We start from the raw sequence: 27,647 nt of genomic DNA, 5'->3' as shown, positions 1-27,647 counted from the left end.
CTGCTATTTGTTCTCCAAGTCTGTGTTACTTATTTTTTCTGCAACATGTACATATTATAAAAGTGTTCGAGGTAAGACTTTTGTAATTCTAGTGCTTTAATCATAAAATTTATATAATTTTAATAAACTCATTACATCCTTAAAAATAATTCATCCCAAAATCTTGTTCGAGTTTGTTTATGGCCAAAATCGGACCATGGGAGTGGAAATGGGGGTGCTTTTTCAAAAAACAAAATGTTGGTATAACTTTCTTATTAAGTAAAATATCAAATTCGTTTTAAGTACCTACTACTCTTTGGATAAGGGTCTAAAACTTATGTAAGTGAAGGTTTTTTGATATCACCAACCATTGGCTTAGGGGGTGGAAAAAATGGGGTTTTGAAGAAAAAAAAATCGTTCCTCCCCTTATAGGTACTGTATCAATTGGTTTAAAGTGGTAATGACCACTTTAAACCAATGAGTTCTCTAAACATTAAGTAAAACTTTTGTCTGAAACAATTTTTGATCTGACCAAACCTTGCAGCAAGGGATGACCAAAATGTTGCTGGAATTATAAGACGGGGCTTGTCGTATGCTAAACAAGTGAAACTTTTTCACTTGCAACCATTGTCATACTGAGTAAATTTGAAGTTTTTCTTAACTTAAAGGTGGAAATTTTTTTATTCCCTACTTAGCATCTGTGAAATCTACCTCTGGCTTGCGGCATACCAAAAGGTTTTTTTTTTTTAATGTGTTCATCATTTTTGTTTATGTATTATTTAATTTTTTTTTTATTTTCTAGTTTTGCAAATGCAGAGATAATTGTACGACTGGTTGCTGTACATGTGGTAAAATCAGTATACGCTGTTGGTATGACAATGATGGTAAACTGTTGCCTGAATTTAATTTTGCAGGTATTGTTATTATTACTAGTATTATTCCTTTAAATTTGTACTTGTTTAAAAAACAAGTCATCCTCTTTTGACTATTGTTTACTGGCCCTTTTTTAAAATCTTTTTTAATATTACATAATATTAAAAATAAAAATCTGTATAAAATGTTTCTTACTACACAGTTATGAACTTTAAAAGCCTCAAAGATTTTTATTATAAGTTTTTAAGAGCAAAATTTGAAGAAAAGGGAATTTTTATTAGATTGGTTAAAATGTGCTTGAAACCAGAGACTGGGACTTCTATTTAATCTTTGAATTATGTTTGTGTTAGTTGCATTCAGAGACCATTTTACCAATATGATTAACCCTTTTAGTGTCAATGTCTGATCAAAGGACATCTGTAAATCATGCTAAAATTCCCAGCATCTGTTTGAATGGATGTTTCAAAAAATGCTCTTTTTTAAATTAAAAATATAAACTAACTTTTACAAATATCTTTTGTAAAGAAAAATATTTTCTGTAAAAGATGAATTTAATTTCTAAAGCATTTATACTCAGTGTAGTTAAATAAAACATAATTAAATCCCATGTTGGCCAACCTGTGTGTTGGCAGCTCTGTAAGTTGTCGTAGTCTTGCTTGTTTGTTTACAGTCATGCTGTCATTTGTGTCTGTTTATTTTAATTGTGCATTTTGTTGTTTTTTTTTTATTACACTCAACAACTATTAGTGCTTTTAATTTTAACATTTATGTTTATGTTAACATTTATTTATATTATGAGTAGGCAATTTAGATTGTGTTCACCTGTAAGTGGTAATATGTTGCATGAATTATTGGTTTATGATGAATATCTGAGTGATGCATTTGTTAGTTGTCTTGATTATGAAAGTGAAAATAGTTCTTTTCATGACAATACTGATGAAGATCCACCAGTTTGTTCTTACCCCATATTAATTCCTGTTAGGAATGAGAATAAGTTACTGGAAAATATATGTAGGTCTAGAGGACATCCAAAAAAAAAAATACAACTACAGTATTACAGTAACTCAGATTGTTCTGCTGGTTCAGAGGATAACTGTGATTGGGTAGATGTAGTGATCAGGGCTTCAATCATTCATTTTCTTATGATGAAACACCAGGTCCTAAACATTGCTTGTAGACATTGGTCTACCACATCTCCTTCATAGAGTATGCCTTGGTTTGCTAACATGTTCAGCAGAAATAAATTTCTGCTGATACTGAAATTTTTTCATACGTTAGATACTAGTAAGCTGGTTAAACCTGACCAGCCAGGGTATGATTCATTTGCCCGCTTCCAAGCATTGGTAGACCATGTTAAATAGCTGTTTAAATTTTATTATACTTCTCATCAAAACCTTTCAACTGATGAAAGTATGGTGAGGACAAAGATCCATTCAAGTTTTTTGCAGTATTTGCAGAACAAAACTCATTGCTGCTGGGGTATCAAACCTTGGATTATGAGTGATGCAATATTGAAATATTGTATTAATCATTTTTTTTATATAAAGGGGCAAGAGGAGCTTGAAAGGAAAATTAAAAAAAAATATGGGTTAGCCTAAACCATAGTTATGGAGGTAATCTTCTAAAGGCTATTATGTTTTTGTTGATAATATCTCTTTTCATCTATAAATCTTACTAAAAATTTGTATTCCAAATTAACTTCTGTAAGTGGCACAATTTGAAAGAATAGAAAGGAATACATCTAAAGCTCAAAGTACAAACAAAGAAATATTGCCAGAAAAATAGTATGTTAATGGTTGCATACAGAGAAAAAATCTCAAAAAAGCGGTGCTTTTGATATCTACTAAAGCTAATGCAAACAACAGTCGAAAGTGTAAAGGTAATAGAGAAATAGTGCCTGTTAAACGTGAAATTATAGTAAATTATAATTCTTTCATGGGGGCTGTCAACTCCTCTGATCAAGTCTTATATTTTTTCTTAATGAATGTTGGACATTGCACTATTGGAAAAAATTACTTTTAACATTTTTGCCAGAATTGTTCAAAATTGTTATATATTATTTAAATAAAATTCAGACAGAGCAGCAAGTCATTATGAATTCACAGTCTTATTAGTTGAAGATTTGTCAAGAGAATGGCTAGTTACTAAGGGAACTGCGTGGGTATCGGCAGCTGATATACAAGTCATTGGGGTCAAGATGGAAATATTGTTGTTTGCTTAAATTACTATCAGGCAGAAGTGAAAGAAACTGTAGCGTCTGTAGTGCAATTAGTACTAAAACTGGTGGCAAAAGAAAAAACTAGATATGTTTGCAAAAAAAGTAATGTATTTGTTCCTCTTGTCTGGAACACCATTCTTGTTAATCCTCTAATGGTAATATTTTGTTAGGTTGAATGTTTAATTAGTATTTATATAAAAACAATATATCATTTATTCAGAGGCAAAACAGGACAATAGAATTTAATTAAATAGTGCATTCATATGAATTTTAGAACATTTCCAATACCTCTGCGGTTCAGACTGTTAATTGAGTGTTTCATTTAGGATTGCTTAAATTTTTTTAAAAATTTACTTATAATACATATCAAACTGAAAAGTTGTGTATAGGTAAAAAATATTTTTATTTTCAATTAACTAGTTGACATGTAAATATCTTTTTATTATTACTCTGAAGGGGCTGACAGTGTAAAAAACTAATGTTTCCATAAGTAGAATATTTTTCATTTTTTATAAACTTTTCTTTGGAAATAGTTGCGTGTCCAACAAAATATGTGCATTTTTTGGTCTATTATGAATAAATAAATTAATGTAAAGTTTAAAGCCATATCTTAAAGTTCACTCAAGATGTGATTATTCATGTCCAGACATGTATTTCATATAAAAACACCCTTGGTAATTTGTACATGGTAATCACAAAAAAGGTTGGCACTAAAAGGGTTAAGAAGAAAGAAAATAGTTACACCAGCCTGCATGAATTCAGTACTTCAGTTTAATTTAATTTTAAATTAAACATGAGTGACTTTGGGTAAAGTCACCTACCATGTGTCAGAAGTTCCTAATAATATTGCAGTGATCATTATGAAAATTTCTCTCAGATGAAGAGTCAAGCCTACTGAAATTTTTACTAGATTTCAATCAGTTTGGAAGTTAATGTTTATCATTGGCAAAGTGTATAACTGCTTCATGAAACAAGTCTCTCATGAGACAAATAATGTCAAAAATTACTTATGTTTTGTTACTAAGAAGACATCTTTTACTCATGGTTTGTATTAAAATCTGATGAGATTGTTTAGTCCAGTTTGTAAAAATTAGTATTGAGAGTTAGGTTATGCTGTGCATGAAATTACAGTACTGTGTATGGTGGTTCCTTGCCATTTTATATGAGAACATAAGGTTTATACTTTAATGTTTATAATTTTTATAAAAATATTCTCAGCTTTTTTTATTGCACCTTTTATAATGCATTATTTTCCCACAGAAGCAGTTTTATTAATTTTTTGCTTTACAACGTCTGTCTCAATATTTGTTGTGGATTTGATAGACATTTGAGGTTCAAGAATTACCAATCAGAGTTGTTTCTTCTGCGTAATAATCTCCAGTTTTCAGCATGTGGTTGACAAATTTAAGGTCTCAGTTTTGCAGCTTAATATTAATTGAGAGATTCTGTTTGTGGTGTGCATATGTGCAACAGTAAATTCGGTTCATTGTAGAAGACAAAGGAAAACCACTTTAATCCTCATATTCCCTCATGAACTAGTCAAATGTCCTTATTCTTGAGGTTAACTATGCAGTTTTCAGGAATAATTTTTAACTCATGTCAGGTGGCTTACATTCTTTATGGTTAGAAAAAATTATGAATTTTATCTTGTTTCTATGTTATATTCACCTGTTTTTTTTAACTTTGCTCTGCTCAATTTCTAAATACATTTCTTTACCTTTTCCTTAATGCCTTTCATCATTTTTTCCTCATACATTTCTAGTTCTTGGAAAACACAAGAACTTCTTTCTTCTTCAAATTTGCAAGAATGCAAATTCTGGAATCACCGGATTCCTTTTATGCTTGTCACATATTTCCTGTAGTTGTAGTTTACCTACTATACTGATCATCACATTGATAATACATTGGTTAGTACATTGATTACCTGCTGAAACCTACACTGATAGAATGACAGACAATACATTTACTATCTCCATATCAAAATAAAAACCTGTTTTCTTCTAATCTTGAATAAGGGATTGTTGATTGTAACACTTAAATTAATTCAGCAAAACTGTTCTGAATTACTTTTTAAAATTTATTTTTAAAATATTTTGACATATTTCAAAATAACCATTATGTGTTTATATTTTAAAGTATTTATAAGAAAATCCTAAATCATTTAATTTTTTTTATTGATTACTATTTTACCTTAATTTGTTATCCCTAAAGCATAATTTTTTCTGGTTAAATTTGAGTCTTCTTCATCGTAAAAAATAATTGGATTTTGAGGTGGGCATATATCTGTCAATAGATAATCCAATAGCATTTTCTCTTTTGTTATTTCTTCTGACAGTGTTTTTCTTTGTTTTGGTTCTTTAGGAACTGGAGATCTTTCCATCAGTTTTCTGTGTTTTAATTTTATGGATGAATCGTGTAATTTCAATGTCATTTTTGTGAGATTGTTCAGAAAGAGTAGTTTTCTTTTTGCCATTTTTGCTTGCAAGTGTGTTTTTCTTTTTGTAGCATGAACATTGACCAAGATTTTTCTTAAGGTGTCTGATGGTATTTCATCGACTTGTAACATTAATCTCTCATATTCTTCAATCAAGCAAGTAAACATATTTTCCATGGACTCGAATTCACTTGGTGTGTGTATTAAATATGAATAAACATCAGAAAGGAGACTGTTTATCATAATATTTTCATGTGATGTAATGCCATCTTTGAAAACAACAATTAGTTCGTTGAATCTTTTTTTTAAGACTTCCTTTAGAATTTCTTCAAATTTTAGTCCATTTTGTATTTTCTTGACTTTCTGTTGCATTAAATTTAATTCACTTGCTGAGAAGTCTTGCAATAACATTACATAAGCTTCTTGATCTTCTAGTTTATTTTTAAAATCAGAAGTGTGAAACATGAGTTTAAGATTTTTAAGTTCCATGTCTCTGAGTAGCTGTAGTGTTTTCCACGGGTTGTTCCTACTCAAGTCTACATTCATTATTTTTTCTGATGATAAACTATGCTTTATTTTATCTAAAGTTGCCACTGATGTTATAGAGTTACTTTCATCGATTAATTCAAAATCAGATTGATTATCAGTAAATCTTCCTGTCCCAGTTTTTAAAACAAAATTTGTACTGTTAACATGCTTTTCAAACAATTCTCTTAACTCATAAACTTCAACTTTTTTTTTACACATATCTTTGTTTTTTTGTTCATATACTTCTCTTAATTTTGATGCCTTTAGATCTTCTTGAGCTTCGGTCGATATGATATCCATCGATATACTATAATCACCATCAAGAAACATTGCAAATTGTCCGGATAGCTTAGAAAAATGCTCTTTTATGTTCTGTAATTTATTCAGTTCAATATCAAATTGTTCATTCATTTTAATTATTTCATCATGTAAATAACCTGTCTCTATATTTTGCCTCAAACATTTTTTTAAATTCATTACGTATTTACTTTTACAAAAGTATTTTGTTTTTTCCTTCAGACGTTCTTGTATTATTTTAAAATATTTGTCATCTATATCAATAATCCCAGTAGGAATATTTTTATCTTTAATTTTACCAGTAAACATGATTTGATGTATTGATTCTTCACCTGTTATTAACCCAGATGATGATTTTCTAATAGCGTTGCTTAGTTGTAAAGAATTTTTGTAACCAGTAAATCCCAGATGGTCTAAATCAAAACTTTTACTTGTAATTGTATGCTTGTTGTTGTGATGGTTTGTAGATTGCTTGTTTACATACTGTTTACTACCTTCTGAATTCATGTTGATTATGTATTTTATATTTAATCTCTAATTTTTTTAATTAAAACTATCCCATCTGCTTTAAATCATTTGTTATTAATTAAATATGGACTTTTTTTTATAAAATATACATACTTGAACTTTTATAAGTTGCAGAAAAGATAGCTGAATATTTTTTAATGCAAGTTTGAAATAAAAATAAATATAAAGTAACAAAAAAAAATAATAATAATGATAATTGGGTATTTGTTGTAGCCATAGTTTCAGTTATTAATTGTTTTTTCTTTAGACATGCTAACTTAACAAATGAAATACTCTTTGAGTTCTGAATAAAACTAAACAGCATTTCGTACAAAATTGATTGGTTGTAGGAAGTAACATCCCAGGAAGTAAATATATCATTACTGTGTGGGTACTATCCAATTAATGAATAGTAACAATTTGTACTGCCTGTAGTAAAATTATTGTTGATGTTGAGGGTAATAAATTTTCATATTGATTTTGTTTGCACCAAAATCAAAATTCATTGTTTCAATTTGAAACAGTTAATCATTTCTTAAGCTTTAATCATTAATAATTTTCCCTGGGTATACTCTGATCTAAAATACAATATTATATTTTGGATCTACGTTAGAAAGTATTTAGGATGCAAAGTATTTAGGTTATCAGATCTTTGGTGCTGGTATAATTCATATTGACTGATTTTATTAAATGAAAAAATTTTATATTTTTAAGCTGTTTACATTTACAAATCTGCAACCTTTGCTATAAAATTAGTCATTTATAAAAAAAAAACCAATATTAACTTGTAACAGTACAGATAACAAAACTATATATTTTTCATTATAAAACATACTACTTGGGCCTTTCAAGGTGCTACCTTATTGTGCTTCAGTTTCTTTTTAATAAATTAACAACCATTTCCAATCAGTTTATTTAACATTAAAGAGTTTTATTGTACAGAAACAGTTTTATTCTGTCGGTGAATTTTTAAATAGTGCAGAGTACTACAGTATCATACACGGGGAATTTTTTTATTTATTTTTATGTTGTGGTTATATTGCTTGACCACACCCTTGCTTTAAGTTGTCTGTGTAATAATGAACATAACTCCAAGAAAGCTTTCGAAAATTATTTCTCTTTTTGTGCATACCAGTATGACATGATGACAAATAGCTTTTTAGTGTATTTTGGACTAGAGACAGTGATTGCTGTTTTAAAACAGTTTAACGAAACTGGTTCCTTTTCACCTCAAAGGAAAGGCAAATGTGGCCGTAAAATATAAATTATTAATCGGTGAGAAAAATTAAATTTCATCCAAAATTATTTGCTGTAGACTTTAATTGAGAATTAGCAGCCAGTGGTACAAATTTGCTCGTGACAACTGTCATGCAATGACTTCTTGCAGCTGAACAGAAAGCTTGTTGGCCAGCCATAAAGCTGCTTTTAACACCGGTATTGTGCAAAAAGAAAAAAGAAAGGCTTCTGTAGGTCAAAGTAAATGCTAATTGGACCAATTGCAACTCGACATAACATAAATGTTATGTTGGAAACATAACATTTTTCCGACAAGTCACATTTTAATGTTCAGGAGCAAAGATTTATGTACGTTAAAAAAAGCATCTGATGAAAAACATCACCGACTCAATGATCAATTAAACAACCCGAGAAAAGAGTGTTTTGTGGTTGTTACATATTTGAAGGCCTTTGTTCGTTACTTAAAGTAGATGATATGTTGAAAAGTGATGGATATGTCAAAATTCTGAAGAAAAAGGTTGTGACACAACTTCAAAACAAATTTTTACAAGTCAGTGGTGTGTTCTAACAAGATTTTGTGCCATGTTTACTGCCAAAAAAGTGGACAAATTTTTCAAAGAATAAAAGTGCTCCCATGCCTAGGCAACTTCTCAAACTTAAACCTAATTGAAAATCTTTGAGCAACAGTAAATGACTCAAAAATGAATTATACAATAAAAATTGACATCATTAAAGTAGTAATATCGGTGTGGTTTCATGATAAAGAAATAAAAAAAATGTTATTACACTTGTTGAATTGATGCCAAATTGTGAATAAAAAGGATTAACAATAAAGGAGAATGCATTATTAGATATTAAAAAATTATACAGATATGATTTTTTATTATTTTTGTCATACCATATATTATATGTTATTTGTACTATAACCATACTTTTCCTTATAGTCAATTTTTATAACCATTTTGTATGTAGTAGTACTGTTCTATTTAAGGCTTTCCTGTGATTTTTTTATAACCTTATTAGCAAATACTGAAGCAGTTCCTTTTTTTGATATATAAGATGTTCTTTTGATTCTAATGATCCTTAACATGGTCTAATAAAGATATGAAATAAATATATTTATTTATCTTGCAAATAGAATGCTGTGAAGTAGTAATAAAATGACAGTGGCTGAAACTGAGCTCAGTACCCAATTCTGCTAGATCACTGAAATAAGACAATATTATTTCTTCATTGCATATGTTTGCATTTATTGTTTAATGATGACATAGGAGTAAGAAAAGTTAATTAATATTTGTTTGGATCATGAAATATTTTGATGTTAACCAGTTTACCAATGAACTAATCATAGTTTGATTTGTATAAAAGTTTTATGTGCGTGTGTACACACACATGCATATGCACGCACACACACATGTTTTCAAATGAGGAATTAAAATATATTTATTTTGTATTAATTTGTACAGTTCTCTTCTTACAAATTATTACCTCAGAAACATTATGGATATGAAAATTACAAAAGAAGCAGTTTTATGCATATTCAAAACTTTATTGTTTTTAAAGACAAAATAATATAAGTATTTAAAAAAATCATGATGCTCGATTTGTTTTGAAATTATACATGTACACCACTATTAATTTTTTGAATGAATATAAGATATAAGGACAAGCTTGTTTTACAAAATGAATAATATCTAGGTAGAATGAAGTATTCTTTTGGTAATGATGTATTATTGTCTTTTACACGTTTTAAAATATGCAGGTTAATGACTAGATGGAGTTTATTTCATTTTTACCAACTTATCAGATTGACTCGTGTTGGTAACTTATACTCTAGCATTCTTTCTATAGTACTATTAATTTTTTCTGAAAAAAAGAAATAGAATTTGTTTCAAGATTGTCTATTATTTTGTTCTTTAATGCATTTAGTTAATTTACTGCCAAATGCAACACAGAAAAATTTTGAATTAACAGGAATTGTATTAATGATTCTAAGCAGAAATGTCGTAGAAATATAGATGTTAAGTGGAAGAGATAAAAATAATTTTTTTTTTAGGTGGAAATTGGACTGAAGCAGTAGAGTGTGTTCAACCTTCTCTGTTGTGTGTATTTGTGAATGAGGCACTAAAGAATGTCAGGGAAAAAGTTGTTAAACTCCAAACATATTTATTTTTAGGTGATAATTTGATAATAAGAGTATGCAAAAATCTTCTGCAAGATCAAATAAATAATTGCATTGATATCATACAAGACAGGAATGAGAATTAGCAGGGAGAAAGCAAATTAATATTTGTAATTTAAAACAAACAATGGGAAACAAAAATTCCTGAGTATCATTTTTAACTGCATAAAAGAATAAGAACAGTTTTCTTTTACTGGAGCCTGAACAAAGTGATTTGAAAAAATAGACTTCCAGTGAGTGTAAGGATGTACAATTTATTTAGATACTTATCTATGTAGCTCAGGCATAGGTGGCAAGTAAATTAAACATAATACAAGCGTGAAATTAAATTTCTTAAGAAATATTAAAAGAAAAATGAATGGGGATTATGTTAGTTGACAGATACACAATAGAAGATATAACTAGAAAAATGTAGGTGATTTTGCCATCTGTAAGAGAATGTGTTTTCCTAGTCAGACTATTGTGTTTATTACAGAGTTGGTAATAGATTCAAAAATATATATTATTTATGCACATAAATATATATAATTTAAAAAAATTGACTGTAAATATAATTTGACTAATTTGTTTTCTGAATTCTTTTTACAGATCCACCTATGTTGTTTGAATGTAACAGAGCATGCATGTGTAATAAAGTGACATGTAAAAACAGGATTGTGCAACATGGTATTAAAGCAAGATTTCAGTTATTCAAAACCGTTACCAATAAAGGATGGGGTGTGCGTACTTTAAGGCTTATACCAAAAGGAAGTTTTGTGTGCGAGTAAGTTTATATATAATAATTTTGTTTTATTAATAAAAACTATAAGCATCCCATTTATTTCTACAATGCAGGCTGAAGTGGAAAAATTTCTGTGCATGTCACCAGAGATTTAAGATTAAGGTTAAGATCTAAGATTGTATAAAAAAATTTGCATTATAATATAAGATAATTAAACAATTATGGTTATCAGGAAAATTTAAACGTATTAAAAAGTATAAAAAAAATAAAAAATTATGTCATGTACCCATATTCTGCTTCTTGCTAAGGATGTAGTAAGAAAGCAGATGAAACTTTCCAATCACCTTACATTTTAACAAGACTGACCCTTCCTACTTCTGCATCTGTTTAGCTGGTGCCTCCATCAAACTTTCATAAGGGTAATCCTGTTACAAGCTATCACCAAAGCTTCATCAAAATGTTACTGGCAATAGTTCCAACTTGCCTCTAATTTACAATAGTCCTGCTGTTTCTTAGGGTTTCTGAAAGGTTCATCTCCATCTCCTAATGTTTTTAACCATGACTCCATCAGTTCAAAATGTTGAAGGCATGTTTACTTGTTTCATAGGTAGCCAAATGGCAATGAATTGAATGAGAATATGAAATGAAAGGGTTCTAAATATGAGCCTATTTTTGCAAAGTTTGTGAAATAAATTATTTCTCAACCGAAGGGATACATTATTTAGTTACTTTATATTAATTTTCCCTGTCCCACCCTCTTTTGTGGCTGTGATGCGTGTAAAAACTTGAAGCGCAAAAGGAGGCACCAGTAAGAGGCTTTCTTTGAGATTAATGATGCTTATTATATGCATTCAGTCTCTGGTGAATAAAGCAAAAGTGTCATTTGTATAATATGCACTTATATTCGTTTATATACACTTGTATAATACATTATCATTTGTATTTTAGTGTGCTGCATGCTGTTGAACAAGAATTTGTTTGGGTCATTGAAAAAGTCAATAGGAAACCGCTTCACCCCTTATTCTTATTAGTAAGCATGTTGCAGGAGCTTTTTATTTTGAGGATAACTTTACCGATTACTGAAATGACTTTTATCTCGTTTCAGATCATCTGAATCATCAAAGATTCTTTTTAAAAAAAAAATGCTGTCATTGTGTTAGGTAAATTTTAGATTTATTTAGATGTTTAACAGTTTACACCCATTTTTTTTGGTAAATATTTCTAAGTTTTACTTATTATTGATTAAGTGTTGATTTTATGCTATAATTACCATTTCAACAATTAAATTTGTGTTTGTGTGTGTGTGCATGTGTACGCACACACACACATATATGTAGTATAGATGCCATGTTATGTATGTAAAATAAGATTATTTTAAAATAGGATACAGATTTGACATAATTGTGTAATATATAGAATAAAATCAAGCATGTATCCTGGGTGGGTGGTGAGAAACTGATGATTTTCATAATAATTAACATTATTAAATATAACTCTTAATATTTATTTGTCACACAACAGTAAGAAGTAGAATTTCATTTTGTATTCTTAACATAATGATAATTATAAAAATGTAATAATTATAACAAATATATATATTTTTTCAACAGAAATAAATACAAAAATAATTTAAAACATCAAATAAAAAAATAATAATTTGAAAATGATAAGACTGTTTTCAAAATTTTACCAACAATAAAAGTCTTACAAATAAATTGAATAATTATATTAACACCAATAATTATTTTTTTAAAATTATTTTGAATAAAAAGTCACAGTGATATTTAATAATAAAAATAACAGAAAAAACTAACATCAGAATTTAAATCAATAACTCATCATAAAGAAATTGTAATCCTATAAATATCAATTTTTATACTTATTTTTTACAATAAACAGTACAATAGGATTATTTCTGTACGTATTTACTTCAACAAGACATTTATCAATTTCAATTTTATTATCAAAATGACTAATGATTATCCACTTTTTAGCCCTATACTTATCCACTATTTTATCCACTTATTTTTAATCCATTTTTTTAAATTTCTCTGCCATTTAGCCTACATTACTGCAGTCTGTTGACAGGTTTCACTCATGCACAGTTCATGTTGTTTGATGTGGCTGCAATTGTTTTCCATATTGCAGCCTTGAATTCATTAATACTTATAGGTTTCTTAAATGTACATTTGAGACTAAGGTAATCCCAGTGAAAGTAGTTAAGTATTGACAAGTCAGAGAGCATGCCAACCAGGGAACATCTCTACATCTCTGGAAGTCATATGGCCTGGAAATATTTCTTGAATTACTGTCATCATGGACGCTCTGGCAGAATTGGCTGTTGCCTAGCCTTGCTGAAACTATTATGTTGTCTTGAATATATGTTCTACAACATAGACGTCTAGAGTAATCCACTGTACCTTAATATATCCATGAATTGAGCAGAAGTCACTGTAACTGGTTGTCCATTCATTTCAAAGAAATATGGTAACTTTGTAATCACACCAGAAAGTTACATGTGGACCGTGAAGGGAAGATGGATGAAGCGGTCAGTGATTTGGATCACACCATTAATAAAAATTTTGATGCTCATTTTACTTAAAAATGAAAATAACTTCATCACTCATTGACTAACATAGCATCTTGTTTGTAAACAAGTTAAGAAAATTCTTAAAAATAGTCTTGTAATTTGCTTTCACAGTCAGTTAGCTCTTGTACCACTATTATTTTATACAAATGAGAGTTCAGTTCTTTTTGTTGAGTTCTTTTTACACTGCTTCAGGATAAATGAAGGCCAGCAACAGCAAGTTTTCTTGTTTAGTGCTAAGGTCTCCAGATCTTAGCTTGCCTTTTTTCCTCAATGCTTGAAGAGATTCTAATGAGCACAGGATATGTTGGGTTTGCTTTCTGTAGAAGTTGTTGATTTAAAGTTCTGTATCCGGGGAAAGTTGTTGTTCAAGAATATGTTAACATCACAATCAAAGTATGGTGGATTACGATCTTGTTGGAAACTGAAGCCTGCAGGAATCTAAGGAACAGTAAATTCTCAAGCATGTCGAGAAATGTGTGTCCTGTCACAGTAGGCTCTAAGAAAAACCAGATCAGTAACGCCATTTTTGAGCAGTCGTAACCAGATATTGACTTCTGGTGTGTTCCTTTCATTTTCAATTACTGTGTGGGGATTTTCAGTACCCCAAATTTGACAATTGTGTCTGTTAACCTTCCTGCACGAATGAAAAGTTTCCTCATCATTAAACGTACCAAGGTAATTTGGAATGCTTTTGACATGGTGCATTACCTCTACAATAAACTGATATCATAAACTGATCATTTGGTCTAACGTGAGGAAGGAGGTGTAACTTATACACTGGCAAACAGGGTCGCTTATGAACAATGTCTTGAACAGGGGAACGAGGAATTTGCAGTTCATAACTAGCTCGCCTAACAGGCGAGCCTTTACAGGGTGGCAGTGAATGCATCACATACACAATTCACATTCTGTCACTAAGTGAAACTTTTTGGATGATTTCCAGTTTGTGAAACCAAGTTCCAGTCTCTGTTAAAGTCACATCCCACTGACAAATAGACTTGGATGTAGGTAGATCGATATTCCATTTAGTTTGTACACGCCATTGAACAAGCGTAACTGATTGAAACTCCTCTAACCAAAGCACACACTGAGCCTTCTGTTGTGGGGTCCACATTTCGACTGACAACTATTGACTACAATTGGATTGTGAGCCAACATGCCTGCACATGTGTATTCTGGTGACCTTGAAATGTACCAAACAAATCTCAGAGATATTTCCTTTTGATTGAGCCTATGTTTATGAGATTACTACTGGTTTCCTAAGTACAGGCCATTATGTTTTTTACGTTTAGCGTGGACACTCTGTATAATCAATATATATTTGAAAAAAAAAGGTTGTATATAGGCAGAGTCAGTCAACTTTTAGCTATGATATTTGAATTTACTACATGTGCTATGAGGTGAGTTCTTTTATTAGTTGATTTGATCCTTTAAGTCAATTATACATAAATCAAATATAACTATTTATAAAAACTAATTATCATCTATTTACTGTTTAATATTATCATTCTTTCTCTTTCCTTTTCATTAATCTTTTTGACAGACGTCTCTTCTTCATCAGAACATTCAAAAATATAATATATGTATTGATTTTTAAAAACACATTTTGAAAAATTAAAATATAGAAAAGTATAATTTCCCCATCTTTTAATCATTGGTATAAAACTTTTGTTTGATAAACATACCTCTCTCTATTTTAATATTTCAAAACATGTTTCTAATCATTTATACTGTATAATTTCATGTATAATTTTGACAAAACAAAGATGTCTTTAAAAGCTTTTAAAGTAATTAGTAAATATATATATATTTTTAATTTAATTGTAAGAATTTTCTTAAATCATTACTTAGAATGAAATACCTAGATTATATTTAATTTTTATGTGTGATGTGGATTGCAGATATATTGGTGAGATAATATCAGATTGTGAAGCTGATACACGTGAAGATGATTCGTATCTTTTTGATTTGGATAACAGGGTATGAAAAATAAGAAATTTGTGCATGATTTATAAAATTATTATTTATTGATTTATTTCATGATGTGATAAAATTAAGTTATCAAATCATTTCATGATTTGATAACTAACAAATGGCTGGTTCTATTCATTTATACTTTGTGCAGCACCATTTCCTAGTAATTTGACACCAGGATGGATGTCTAGTTCTGAAATCCTGATAATTTCCAGACAATTAATAGAATTTTCCTATGGGTTTTCTGCTGGGGACATTTTTCCTTTCTAAGGATATATTTAAATTTAGTTGGGATTGTAACATTACATTTCTAATCAAATAATTTTTCTGACTGTGTTGACTATAAAAAATCCTTTGCATTCATTTCATGATGTAGAAAGCAGAGGCAGAGAGAAGGCTCTTTCAATCCTTGCTTTTTTTATTGTTTATCAATGGTATGTCTCAAAATCTGATGCAACAGTATCTGTATCCAGAAGTGAAAGTTATATGTTAAGTGTTTAAAAAATTATTCACCTGGTGGTTTGTAACAATCTAATTTTAAAAATGGATAAAACCATTGCAATATGCTTCTCAGATAGATGTAACATTGCTAACTACATGACTTGAATTCCCATTAATGATAGTATTTCTGTTGTCTGTAAGACAAATAAATTATTTTTTGTCGGCAACAAAATGAAATCGTGCTGTTTGCTTTGTACATCTTAATAAAATGCTAAGCTTATCATCATTATTAAATACTTATATTCCTATGTACATTGTCATCTAAAGTATAATAGCTTCTCTTTGGGCTCCTTCAGAAAATCAGTATAAATTTTTAAGATACATAAATTACCACCTTTCAGATCATTATATATATCATATGGTTTTGCAAGTACATGAAAGTATCCATAATTAGAAGGAAAAGTCCAAATTTGACAACCAGTCCAGAGCACTCAGAGTCACTTGATGTAGAGTCCCCAGATCACCGTCAGTCGCTCAGTGGGCACTCTGTAACAGTATGTTCTATTGTCTGTTTCTCTTCTCCGCAGTTTGCAGTCAGCAGATGGGCAGAAACCCCACCTCTTTAAGATATAACCACACTTCCTTTGACCCATCCTAATGCAGTTCAGCTTTGACCAGGTTTGGCGCATTAGTTGGAATCCCTGAACCTTTCTGTTGGATCTTAAACCAGGTGAGTATTGTTGGTTGGATGTTCATTCCAGTGTTGTTGCCACTTGGAGGCCATCTTAACAGAATTGATACTTTCCAAATCAGCCCAGGGTGGTTTGCGTGACCTCAGCCGAGTTATTGGTATATCTTGTAGGGCATCATGCAAGAAAGTAGAGGATCACTTTCATGATCCTCTTGAGCAAGTCATTGTTTGGTGTCTATAAATATGAATCTTGTGAACAATATTTAGTAAATTAAAAATGTTAACATATCCATGTTTTGATAAATATACTTATAAATATACTATATTTTAGCTGTGCTAAAAAGAATGTAATTAACTTTTTCTTAAAAAAATAACAATATCCATCTTTATCAAACCATACTGTAGATTTGTTGTTGTATAACTCAGCACAATACTTTGGCTTATGAAAATGTGGTTTATTTTAGTTCAATTCTTTTATTATTTGTTACTTTCCTGGGAAGTATAGCTAGAATAGCTACATTTAAAGGTAAAATGTAAGGTGATCTTGTCAAAAATGGAGTATCAGGTTTTTTGCAAATCTTTACATTCTATGGTCAAATAGTTTATCTGAACCAAAAAAAAAAACTTATATGTGCGTACTCATGTATGTATTTTATCACACTTCTTTTGGTCTTATATCAAGACCTGATTCAGAAAGGATTGACTCATTTGATTTGGCTCAAATATTCCAGTTTTGATTTTATTCAGAGACTTTTTAGAGAGAACTGTATTAAATTTGTTACCTGCAATGCATATATAAGTAATCCAACTTTTTTGTTAAAATCAACCCCTACCTCTTAAATTTGAAATATATATGTTTGTTCTTTTGCTCTATCCCCCTTCAGTTTTAATATTCTTCAAAAAATCTTTTGAAAGTAATGATATATAGATGTATTAAGAAATGTCTATAATTTTTTTAGATTGTAGATCCCGGACCTAAAATGCAGAAAATGTTTTTTGGAAATATGTTTTTCTTATTTTGGCTTTTATTGAATAGGGGTGTTGAGATTTAGAGAAAATTAAATGTTACTTAAGCAAATTTTTTAAGCACATCCTATATTTGAATATATAAAAAAACTTCTTAAAATTTATTTCTCATCTTAAAAAACATATATTGTGTTGTTTTTGTTTTTTGGCCCTTTTAATTTTTCTTAAAAAAATTTTTTTTGTATTTTACTTCATTACTTAAGGGGCTATTAAAATTAAAGTACAAGGGTCATTCAAATATGAACTTGAATTTTGCTACATGGGCTGAGGAAAAACAATGAATGTTGTGGAACACTGTGGATTATTAGTTAGATATGTATGAAGGGGAGCAACCACTCAGACACACCTATTGATTATGTTCCCATGTCAGTAGCAGAATGTGTGAACAGGAGATACCATTGTCCATTATGCAATAAATTATCTGATGTCTCACCAACAAACATGTCAAATCCTCTGAAATTTTGACTTGACTCTAGGCACAGTTAAAACATGCCTTGAGTCAACCATATTGTACCCGTACAGACAGAGTACCATATGGTACTTTATTAAAAACTCAGGTGTTTGATTGGACCAAAAAAATTTGAAGTGACCATGATTCAGTGAATGAAAGTCATAAATGTTGTCCATGGACCAACATGAATGTTGATAACATTCATGCTGTTTGTGCCCCTGTGGAAGGTGATTGCTGCATAACAGTTGCTGAAATTGCATCAGAGGTGGGCATAAATATTGGGAGTGTGAATACAGTGTTGTCAGGCTCTCTTGGTTACAGCAAAGTGTTGAGGTTGGTTCCATGTCTTCTCACTGAGGCACAGAGAAATGTCCAGAAAAACATCTGTCAGTGCCTTCTGAATCACTTCGAGAAAGAAGTGGTATTTCTGGACCATACTGTGACCCACACTATGGAAAGCAAGAGAACAAATATGGAGTGGTGGTAAAGTGGGGAGAGGGCACCAATCAAGGCCAAGAAATGTTTTTCAGCTGGAAAAGTTCTGAAAACTGTACTTTGGGTCTCAAAAGGTGTGCTGCCGATTGATTTCGTGCATGAACAAAGGATGGTAAATGCGGCATACTACTGCCAATTGTTGGATGACATCAGGGCTGCTTATTATAACAAATGACACTGGCAATAAATTTGCAACATCCTCCTTCTCTATAACGTACAACTGTATACATCGTTAAAATTCATTGGATACTTCTTTAACACTCAACGTACAGTCCAAACTTGTCACCGTGTGATTTCCACATGTTTGGTTTGTTAAAAGAAGCCGTAGAAGGGGAAAGGTTCAGAGACAATTCCACAGTTGAGCATTATCTGCGCAGTTGGTTGTTAGGGCAGCCATATTTTTTTTTTGGGGAAGATCAGGAAACTACTTACCCGGTGGAGAAAATTTATTTCTGTTGAAGAAAAAAGTATGTTAAAAAATAAGATAATTGTAAATTTATCTAATATCAATAAAACTATACAAACTGATTCCCATTTATATTTGAATGACCCTCGTAGCTTTAGCATCTATATTACATTCCAGACCCAAATTGAGAAATAAGTTTTTTCATTTCTGTCATGAAAGTTATACTTTATTTCAATATTTTTACAAATTATTTTATTTCTCATTCAAATTATTTTATTTTTTTAAATAAAAATCAAATCCTTAATGTTTGTATTAGAAAAACTTTCTGGCAAAGTCAGAAAAATTTTGCAATGAAAATCTGTGTGTTGTATTGTACAACTTGACTGGTGCAGCCGGAAAAGTCATGCAGTACTTTGCCAGCGTTTATCTCTTTTTAATGAATTATCATCTAAATCATATTCCTATCATTTCGCATCTATGTGGAACATGTACGTAGATATTTGCTCAAATAATTTTTCATTAACACTTTTTGAATAATGATTAGTAGTAGTTTTTTATATATTCAATATTTTCACATATTTTAGTATTATATCATGAATTTACATTAATAATAAGTGATGTGGAATTTAAGCATTGCTATTTTTTATTTTATAATTAATTGTATATTTTGTGATGGTCTGTTCAAGTATTTACAGTAGTTTTCCTTGATCCATTCAGGCAGATGCTTGGGCAGTTCATTTTTGTTCATGGAATAATGAATCGAACCATTCTTAATGTTATCTTTAAAATATGTTATGTACCAATCAGAATGAAAAACATATTAGACAGCGGTTAATTAAATGCATAGAGTGGTAAGGTAATACTGTTTGAGGCAGAGCCACTATTGGTAAACATTTCTAGGGAAAGTTGTACCAAATACGTTTTCGTTGACACTGATTTTTCCCACTGTGTTACTGTTAGATTGCAATTATTGACTTATTCTGATCTGGCAATTCAAGGATTTAACATGTAGATATATTTACTATATGAACAAAGATCCTAATCTATTAAAGTTGCATATGACGGCTTTTGGAATATCATATGAACCTTATCGATGTGAATTTATAATGGTTTGATAATTATATTTAATTTTATTTTTATTTTATTTATAAAAAAGAAGTATAATGTTTAGTTTTTTGTTTGTTTTTCAGGATGGTGAAACTTACTGTATAGATGCTCGTAAATACGGCAATATAGCTAGATTTATAAACCACATGTGTGTTCCTAATCTTCTGCCAGTTAGAGTGTTCATTGATCACCAAGATTTACATTTTCCTAGAATCGCTTTTTTTGCCAACAGAGACATACAAGTGAATGAAGAACTTGGGTATTTATTAGTCATCATTATTATTAAGATACTCACACATTTACACTTACTTTTGCACTACAGAATATAGATAATTAATTTTTTTTTTGACTGATGAATTAGTTCACCACAGAAGCTTGTACATGGGAATATGAAAATGGAAATTTTTAATATATGAGAAATCCCGTACCTGACGGCTATCACTTTACCAAAGAGATCAACAGATTTATGGATTTTTATTCATAAGGATTAAAATGTCTGTATTAATGTCAGTATCATTTTTATTGACATTTACGAATATTTTCCATAAATGTCAAATTTTTTTACTGTATCACACATCTTCTTCTATATGTGCTCCTCTTAAAGTTTTTCTTGCTTCATCTGCTTTTATTACCTAATTCAATTGAATGCATTTTATTTTGTTTCCCCAACTAGGAAATCGCTGATTAAACTGAAGTAGTACAATGTAGTTGGAGAGAAAAATCATAATATACTTGTAAATTCTTTGAAACAGTAGAATTTTTTTCTATTGTAAAATTAAGAGATAGCATAAACATTAAATATACATTCCAGGTAATCCTAAAGCTAAACAACAGTTGAAAAACCTATCTGTAGACACAGTTTCTGGAAAATGAATCATATAAGCTGCAGCAGAAATGCATGTGATGACTTGATTCATAATTACAGTTATTATTTCATCATTTACATTGAAATATTATATGAACTTGCCTTTAAATAATTTGACAATACTTAAATGTAATCTTACATATTAAGAAAACAACATGAAAATAAATTACCTAATATATTACAAAAAAAAAAATTGCTGCTCATTATATTTTCTCATTTTCATATAGTTGATTAATAGATTTTAAGTTTATTTTATATTGTAGTCAGTACCCAAGAGATAGGGCATCATCTTGGGCACCATTAGGATATCCATTAATTGTTTAGCCATCAACAAATCTATATGGTAATTTTTGATAGCATAGTAATCGGGATATTGAATAACAAAGTTATGTACGTATTTGGTAACAATAAAATTACAAAAGAACAATTTTCTTTTTGTTTTATATGTACACTACATTTTTATAGCTGGTCTTAATTGATATCCTGGACAATATAATTTTCATAAGCATCTTAATTGTGGTAATAATTAGTTAATATTACAATAGTGTCTTTATGTCCCGCTACAGAAGTAACTAAGTATCTAGGTGTTACCCTTGAAGAGAATCTTCGATTCAAGTAGCACTTTCAATATGCTGCCAAAAAGGCTTATTCTGCTTTTTCGGTGTATCAGTGATTTCAGTGTTCACCCTGATTGGGGGCTTAATTTCAGAAGTATGCCTGTTCTATATTAGGGTATATGCAAAGCTATAATACTAATGTTACACTTGTCTGGGCTCATCGAATGAGGTACAAATGTTATAGGAATATTTTGTTGAGAGACCAGGATCTCCTATTGTTATCTGTGATTGTTGCCTATAGAACTGTCCTCAACAGGGAGTTCTTGTTGTTTCTGTTGATATCCTTGTGACTGAGAACCAATTATGTTATGATGCCAAGAAGGTAGGCCAACTTACCTCTGGGTGCAAAAAAGAAATAGATGATCAAGGTTTCCATTTATGGCAGGTCAGGTGGATAGAATCATCCGATGCCCGTTACATACATGGTATTTTTCCTGATGTGAGAAATATGCAGGTTGTCGATAGATTTAACCCAGTTGACATATTATAAAGTTTGTTTCTGGACATAGGTGCTTTTTGAGATAAGTAGGCCAGATTTGGTTTGATTAATCCAGGCTTGTGTCTGGAGTGTTTAAAAAACCTGGAACCTCCAGATGTGTTTGTTCGTTCGGGACAAATAAAATTGTTAGGATAACAATTGTAGAGGTTTTCCTACCTTTTCATTGTATTTTATAATTTCTGAACAAAAGTAGATAATTTTGATGAAAGCTCTTCATGCTTTTGCACAAGACATAATTTTTCAAGCAAGTTCAATCTCATTGAAGGAAGTAACACTTCCTTCAATACTGGTTAAATACTGGTTATATAAAAAAAAACTGGTTAAATAAAAATAACAATTAAGTAATGTAAAAAAGAAAGAGTTCAAAATTTATTGTGAAAAAATTACTGTTTTATATACTTCATGTCTCATTGAATTGACTGAAGATTTTTCATTGTTGTTTTACCCATTGAAATCATTCTGTAAGATGAAGAATTTAAAACCTAATGGAACCAAAGATACAGTACTGCATCACTTTTACAACTTATTTTAAAAATGTTTGGAAAGTAGCCTAAAATATTAGTTTGATTAAAAATGATGGTGTGTTTCATAAATTAAAATCTTTAGAAAGTTTTTTTAAAAGTTTTTCAATAATTTTGATTTAGGATGTTACTATTTGATCACTGTAGTATTTTCGTATATAATAACTACTCTTACACTTTGTTTTTGTTTAGTTATACATTTTATAGAAAAAATTCTCTGCATACTGTAAGACTTCTTTCATTTTACTTCCTCTTATAATAAATATTTTAATGATATTTTATTTCATGTCATATTCATAAAATTTCTAATGGTATTAGAAATGATTGATATTGAAGGGAAGATAACAAAATAAGTTAAAACTTTCTGTAACAAATTTGTATAAATTATTTACATTATTAAAAAACCGTTAAGTACAAAGATTTTTGATCCTCTTTGATGTCATGTTTCATCATGTTCAGATTACCAGTAATTCTGTATTGCAGGTTTGATTATGGTGAAAAATTTTGGATAATTAAATGTAAATCATTCACCTGTACATGTGGAGCTGAAAAATGTCGTTACTCAGAAACTTCAATACAACAAACATTAGAAAATTACCAAAAGAAATTGCAGCAAGAAGACAGCTCATCTCAGTAGTCTGGTTTTTATTATTATTTATAATCAACGTTTTAGTTTTAATTAGGTTAACATCATCTTTTTCAATAAATTAATTCAGTCTTATTTTTCTGGACTGCAGTGCTATCTGCATAAATGATTCATTTACATGATACTGATACCATTATGCTGTTTTTTTTCTTTTTGCACTTCAGTTGCAAATGTACTTATTTTAATTAATTTTAATATGTACATGAGTCACTATCAATATTAATTAAATGAATCGCCCAAATATTGTTATTGTATTTTATTTATATTTTAATTGTATTTTAGTGTTGGGTGGTTCATATATTAATAACCTATAAAATACAGTGAATGTTATGTTTAGATTATTTTTAAAATAAACTTTAAATCATGGCATATAAATTAAACTTTTGATAGGAATAAATAAAACTAGAGTTAAATAATGACAATTAATTATTTTTTAATTCATTGTAGCAGTAATAGTATCATTCAACTCACTATACAAACTCTGATATTAAAGTATTTTTAAGGGTGCAATAATTGTTAACATTGTCTCTTAAACCAGTAGTTCTGTAGTTCAGGTTTAGATATGCTATGAGATTAGTAAAAGCATTTTTTGATCTGAATTATAAAACATTGTAGCTATATGGTTATATAAAAACCAACCAGGCTACTTATTGTAATATTTTTCATTTTTGGCAATTCAGAAGCCTAATATGGAAGTTGCATCGATGATGCTTATGCCTCTTATGAGTAGTTCAGTTTCCATTGACACACTGTTGATAAGTAACAGAATCATGTAAAAAACATGCTCAAAAGTACATAAACATAATTTCATGTAATAATGTCTCACAGCTGTATCATTCTGAAATTCATCTGTGGAATAATATGTGCCTTTTATGAGCAAGCAATGAGCATTGTGTTTAAATGATTTTGGGCCAAGGTTTTTCATCCTTTCTGACAGTTTATAATAAAATTTAATCCTGCTATACTGAGAACTTTTCTCATAAAAGGATAAATGATATTTTGGGCATTTTAGATGTTTCATTATATTATAACCATGTTTAAAATTAAATTAATTTTTTTAATTCAGTATTATTGTGAATATATGTTAGTAACTCCAGGATGTATAAGCTAGGAAGTATAACCACTTTCAAGAATGAGAATAGAGGCCAACATGAAGTGTTGGGAATTCTTTTACAAGTTTTATGAATAATTTTTTTTGGAGGATTAAAAACTCTGTCCTTCTGTCAAACCTCCACATAAAACTATTCTGTAAGATAGAATTAACTGAACATAGACATAATACAAAATCAGTCTTGTACCTAATGAGGTGCTCAGAAAATCCAAAACATACGGAATTATTATTTTTTTTTGTAAGGTAGTCAGTATGAACCCCAGTTCAAATTTTTGTAACTGGCATTCCCAGAAAACTACGTGATTCACCTAGAGTAAAACCATATTCATTCAATGAAGGCCCAGCTTCCATCAATTTAGAATTAATAATCTTGGTCTTGGACTCATTCATAAGGAGACTATTACTAGTAAACCAGTCTTTAATGCAGGTCAGGTATTCCTAAGTAAATCACTCAACTCCATGCCACTTCCAATCAGAATCTCTCACTTCACCTCCAATCAGAATCTCTCACTTCACCTCCAATCAGTACTGTTGTATAATCAGCAAAAAGTATGAAATCCTCATTGATTAGGTCATTTATAGATAAGGAAGAGCAGAGTACAAGGAACAGACCCTGAGGCACCATATATCTAATGCAATTCCAGTTTGAGTGTTATCTCAAGCCATTTCCAACCACAGCTGTCCTCTGCATACAGTAAGCTAAATAAAATAAGAAACTATCCAATTCTGCTTGTCCCTAGAAAAACCACATAAAAGCAATTTGTATAATAAAATCGAATAATCACAGTCAAAAGCCTTGGGCAAATCACAGAAAATACCAGCAACCCTCTGAGAGTCATTCAAAGCATGTAACACTCTGCTCACAAACTCACACAAAGCAAGCTGAGTGCTTCTTCCTAAAACCACATTGAGAATTACTAAAATAGTTGATTTTTTCCAAATACAATTCTATCTTGTCAGATACCACTTTTTCAGACACTTTTGAAAATGTAGACAATAAGGATATAGGTCTTATACTTGTCAAAATTAAATTACTTTTATTTCCTTTTTTATAGGAAGAATCACCTCAGCAAACTTCAGCCTATCAGGAAAGACCTAAGAGATAAATGAATTATCCTTGCCGAAATAGATGCAAGCTGGCCAACATAAGTCTTATACTAATAGGAATTCCATCCCAGCCTGACAAAGTCTTATTTTTAAGCAATCTTGTAGCCTTGATTACACAGTGATCTGAAATCACAACAACACAGAACAACTCCCCATTTTGAGCTTTCATAGTGGTTGGTAATCTAACTGGTGGAATATTTAATTTAGAAACAGCTTTCCAAAATAATCATTGAAATCCTCAGTCGCAGCTGTGGGGTTTACAATTTTTTTAACATCTCCTTTAAGCTCAGGATAATCTGAATACGTCTTTATTAAAACCAAGTTCATTATTAACAATGTTTCATGATATTTTTGATTTGTTTTCAACTGATTTAATGAATTTATCATTCACCATTCTTTTAGCTACTCTTACAACTTTATTGAAATTTTTTTTAATTTTTAACATAAACCAAAAAATGAAGGTTTATTAAATCTACTCTATATCAAGGATCCGTTTAATTTTGGCAGAGACCCTTGTACCATTGGTTATCCATTTATTAGATTTGCTATATTCTTTAATAAACATTTTCACAGGAAAATGAGCTTTTAACTAGAGTTAAAAGCTATAATAAATTTATCAAAAAAATCATTGAACGTCACATTCACACAAGATATATCAGTCGCATCAAGTTCAATTTAACGATTTGACAAACATTCTGTCTGTTTTTATACATAAGTATTGTGTCATTTTGTTTTTGTTTTTTATAGGCAAGAGTTATAAAAAGAGTACTATGTTCAGAAAAACCTGAATTTATATTTATAAAATATTTCTCCTACCAAATGATTTTTTCAAAATATTATCAATACAAGATGTGCTGTATGCTGTTATTCTTGTAGGATCCTTAAAATTTATCTTAATACCATAACTATCAGTTGAATCTATGAAATTAGTACAAGACTGTAATTTCTCAGTTAATCAATATTGAAATTTGTTGCTATATAAATAAAAGTTTTCCTACTTGCTTTTAAAAAATGAAGGAAATCACCAAAAATCATAAGAAACACAGCATCTCTATGAAAACCTAGTGTTCTATAAATGGACACAACTAATGTAATTAAAGAGGGTATTTCTATATAAGAATGGGCAAAACAAAAATCGTCATTAAATTTGTAGAGATTGGTTTTGACTAAAATCTATACTGTCCTTTACTAGTATATATGACCCATCTCTACCACCTCAAATACGTGTGTAAAATCTGAAAATCTTAAAGCTTTTTAATTTATTTAAAATGAAAATATTCGTTGTGTTAAACCATTGTTCATTAAATAAAATTATACCAGTGTTTAATGAGACACCCTGAAGGAATAATTCATTATCATCCAGCTTGTCACTGACACCAGATGAAGTAGTACCCTGTATGTTGCAATGCCAAAACCAACTTAAAGATTTAGGATCAAAATTATGTATATTATTAATTGCCGAAGTACTACAAGAGAATACAGCTGAAAACAAATCATTGTCATTTCTTTAGTTTAAATTCTTATTTGAACAGTTTAAATACTGATTGTTCATAGTCACAAATGTTTAAACTTACTGGATAATCCGCAGATGAAATCTGAAGAACAACCTCATCATCAAACCCAAAAAAAGAAGACTCGCTCATTCCTGAAGAATGTGAAAATTCTCTTATATGTTAAAAGTTGTTTCTTTACAATTGCTACTATCATCCAAGTGTAGCATTAATTGGATATTTATTATGTTAATACCCATCTTCTCGACAGTTTGCCTTCCCTCTGAACTGAAGTGAAGCCCATGCCCCTAGTTGAAAATCGCCAAAACTTATTTTTTCCTAGTGCTATTCATGTACAAACTACTCCATTCACTAATGCAATATTAACAGTACAAAAAAATAATTTTTTATACCATTTTATTGTTTTTTGGACACATTCTACTAAACTCAGCATCATGTCACTTATGTTGACAGCCCCCATATTATCATTATAGTCAGTAATACAGGTTGGTTTTCTGTATATTTGAGCCTGTCTGCCTTTCTTGTCAGTTATCAACATTATGTCGTGTACAGTACTAGTATTGTAACACCTCTTTTGTCCATCCACCTCACCACCATTGTCACACGACTTGCTA

The 27,647-nt window shown here is 30.0% G+C and overlaps 1 protein-coding gene across 1 annotated transcript in view; it reads left to right on the top strand.

Annotated features, from left to right (window-relative positions):
- The window catches only part of G9a (histone-lysine N-methyltransferase G9a), a 91,222-nt gene extending 67,788 nt beyond the window's left edge, over positions 1-23,434 (top strand). Inside the window, exons 14-18 of the mRNA XM_075371026.1 lie at positions 782-893; positions 10,843-11,017; positions 15,467-15,545; positions 20,240-20,415; positions 23,142-23,434. Of these exons, the coding sequence (XP_075227141.1) occupies positions 782-893; positions 10,843-11,017; positions 15,467-15,545; positions 20,240-20,415; positions 23,142-23,295 (696 nt within the window). The 3' untranslated portion in view covers positions 23,296-23,434. The remainder of the gene's footprint in view (positions 1-781; positions 894-10,842; positions 11,018-15,466; positions 15,546-20,239; positions 20,416-23,141) is intronic.
- Positions 23,435-27,647: the final 4,213 nt, after the last annotated feature.

The sequence above is a fragment of the Lycorma delicatula genome, chromosome 7 (assembly GCF_047948215.1).
Source record: "Lycorma delicatula isolate Av1 chromosome 7, ASM4794821v1, whole genome shotgun sequence".
Classification (NCBI taxonomy): Eukaryota; Metazoa; Arthropoda; class Insecta; order Hemiptera; family Fulgoridae; genus Lycorma; species Lycorma delicatula.
This window is presented reverse-complemented; position numbering and strand designations above follow the sequence as displayed.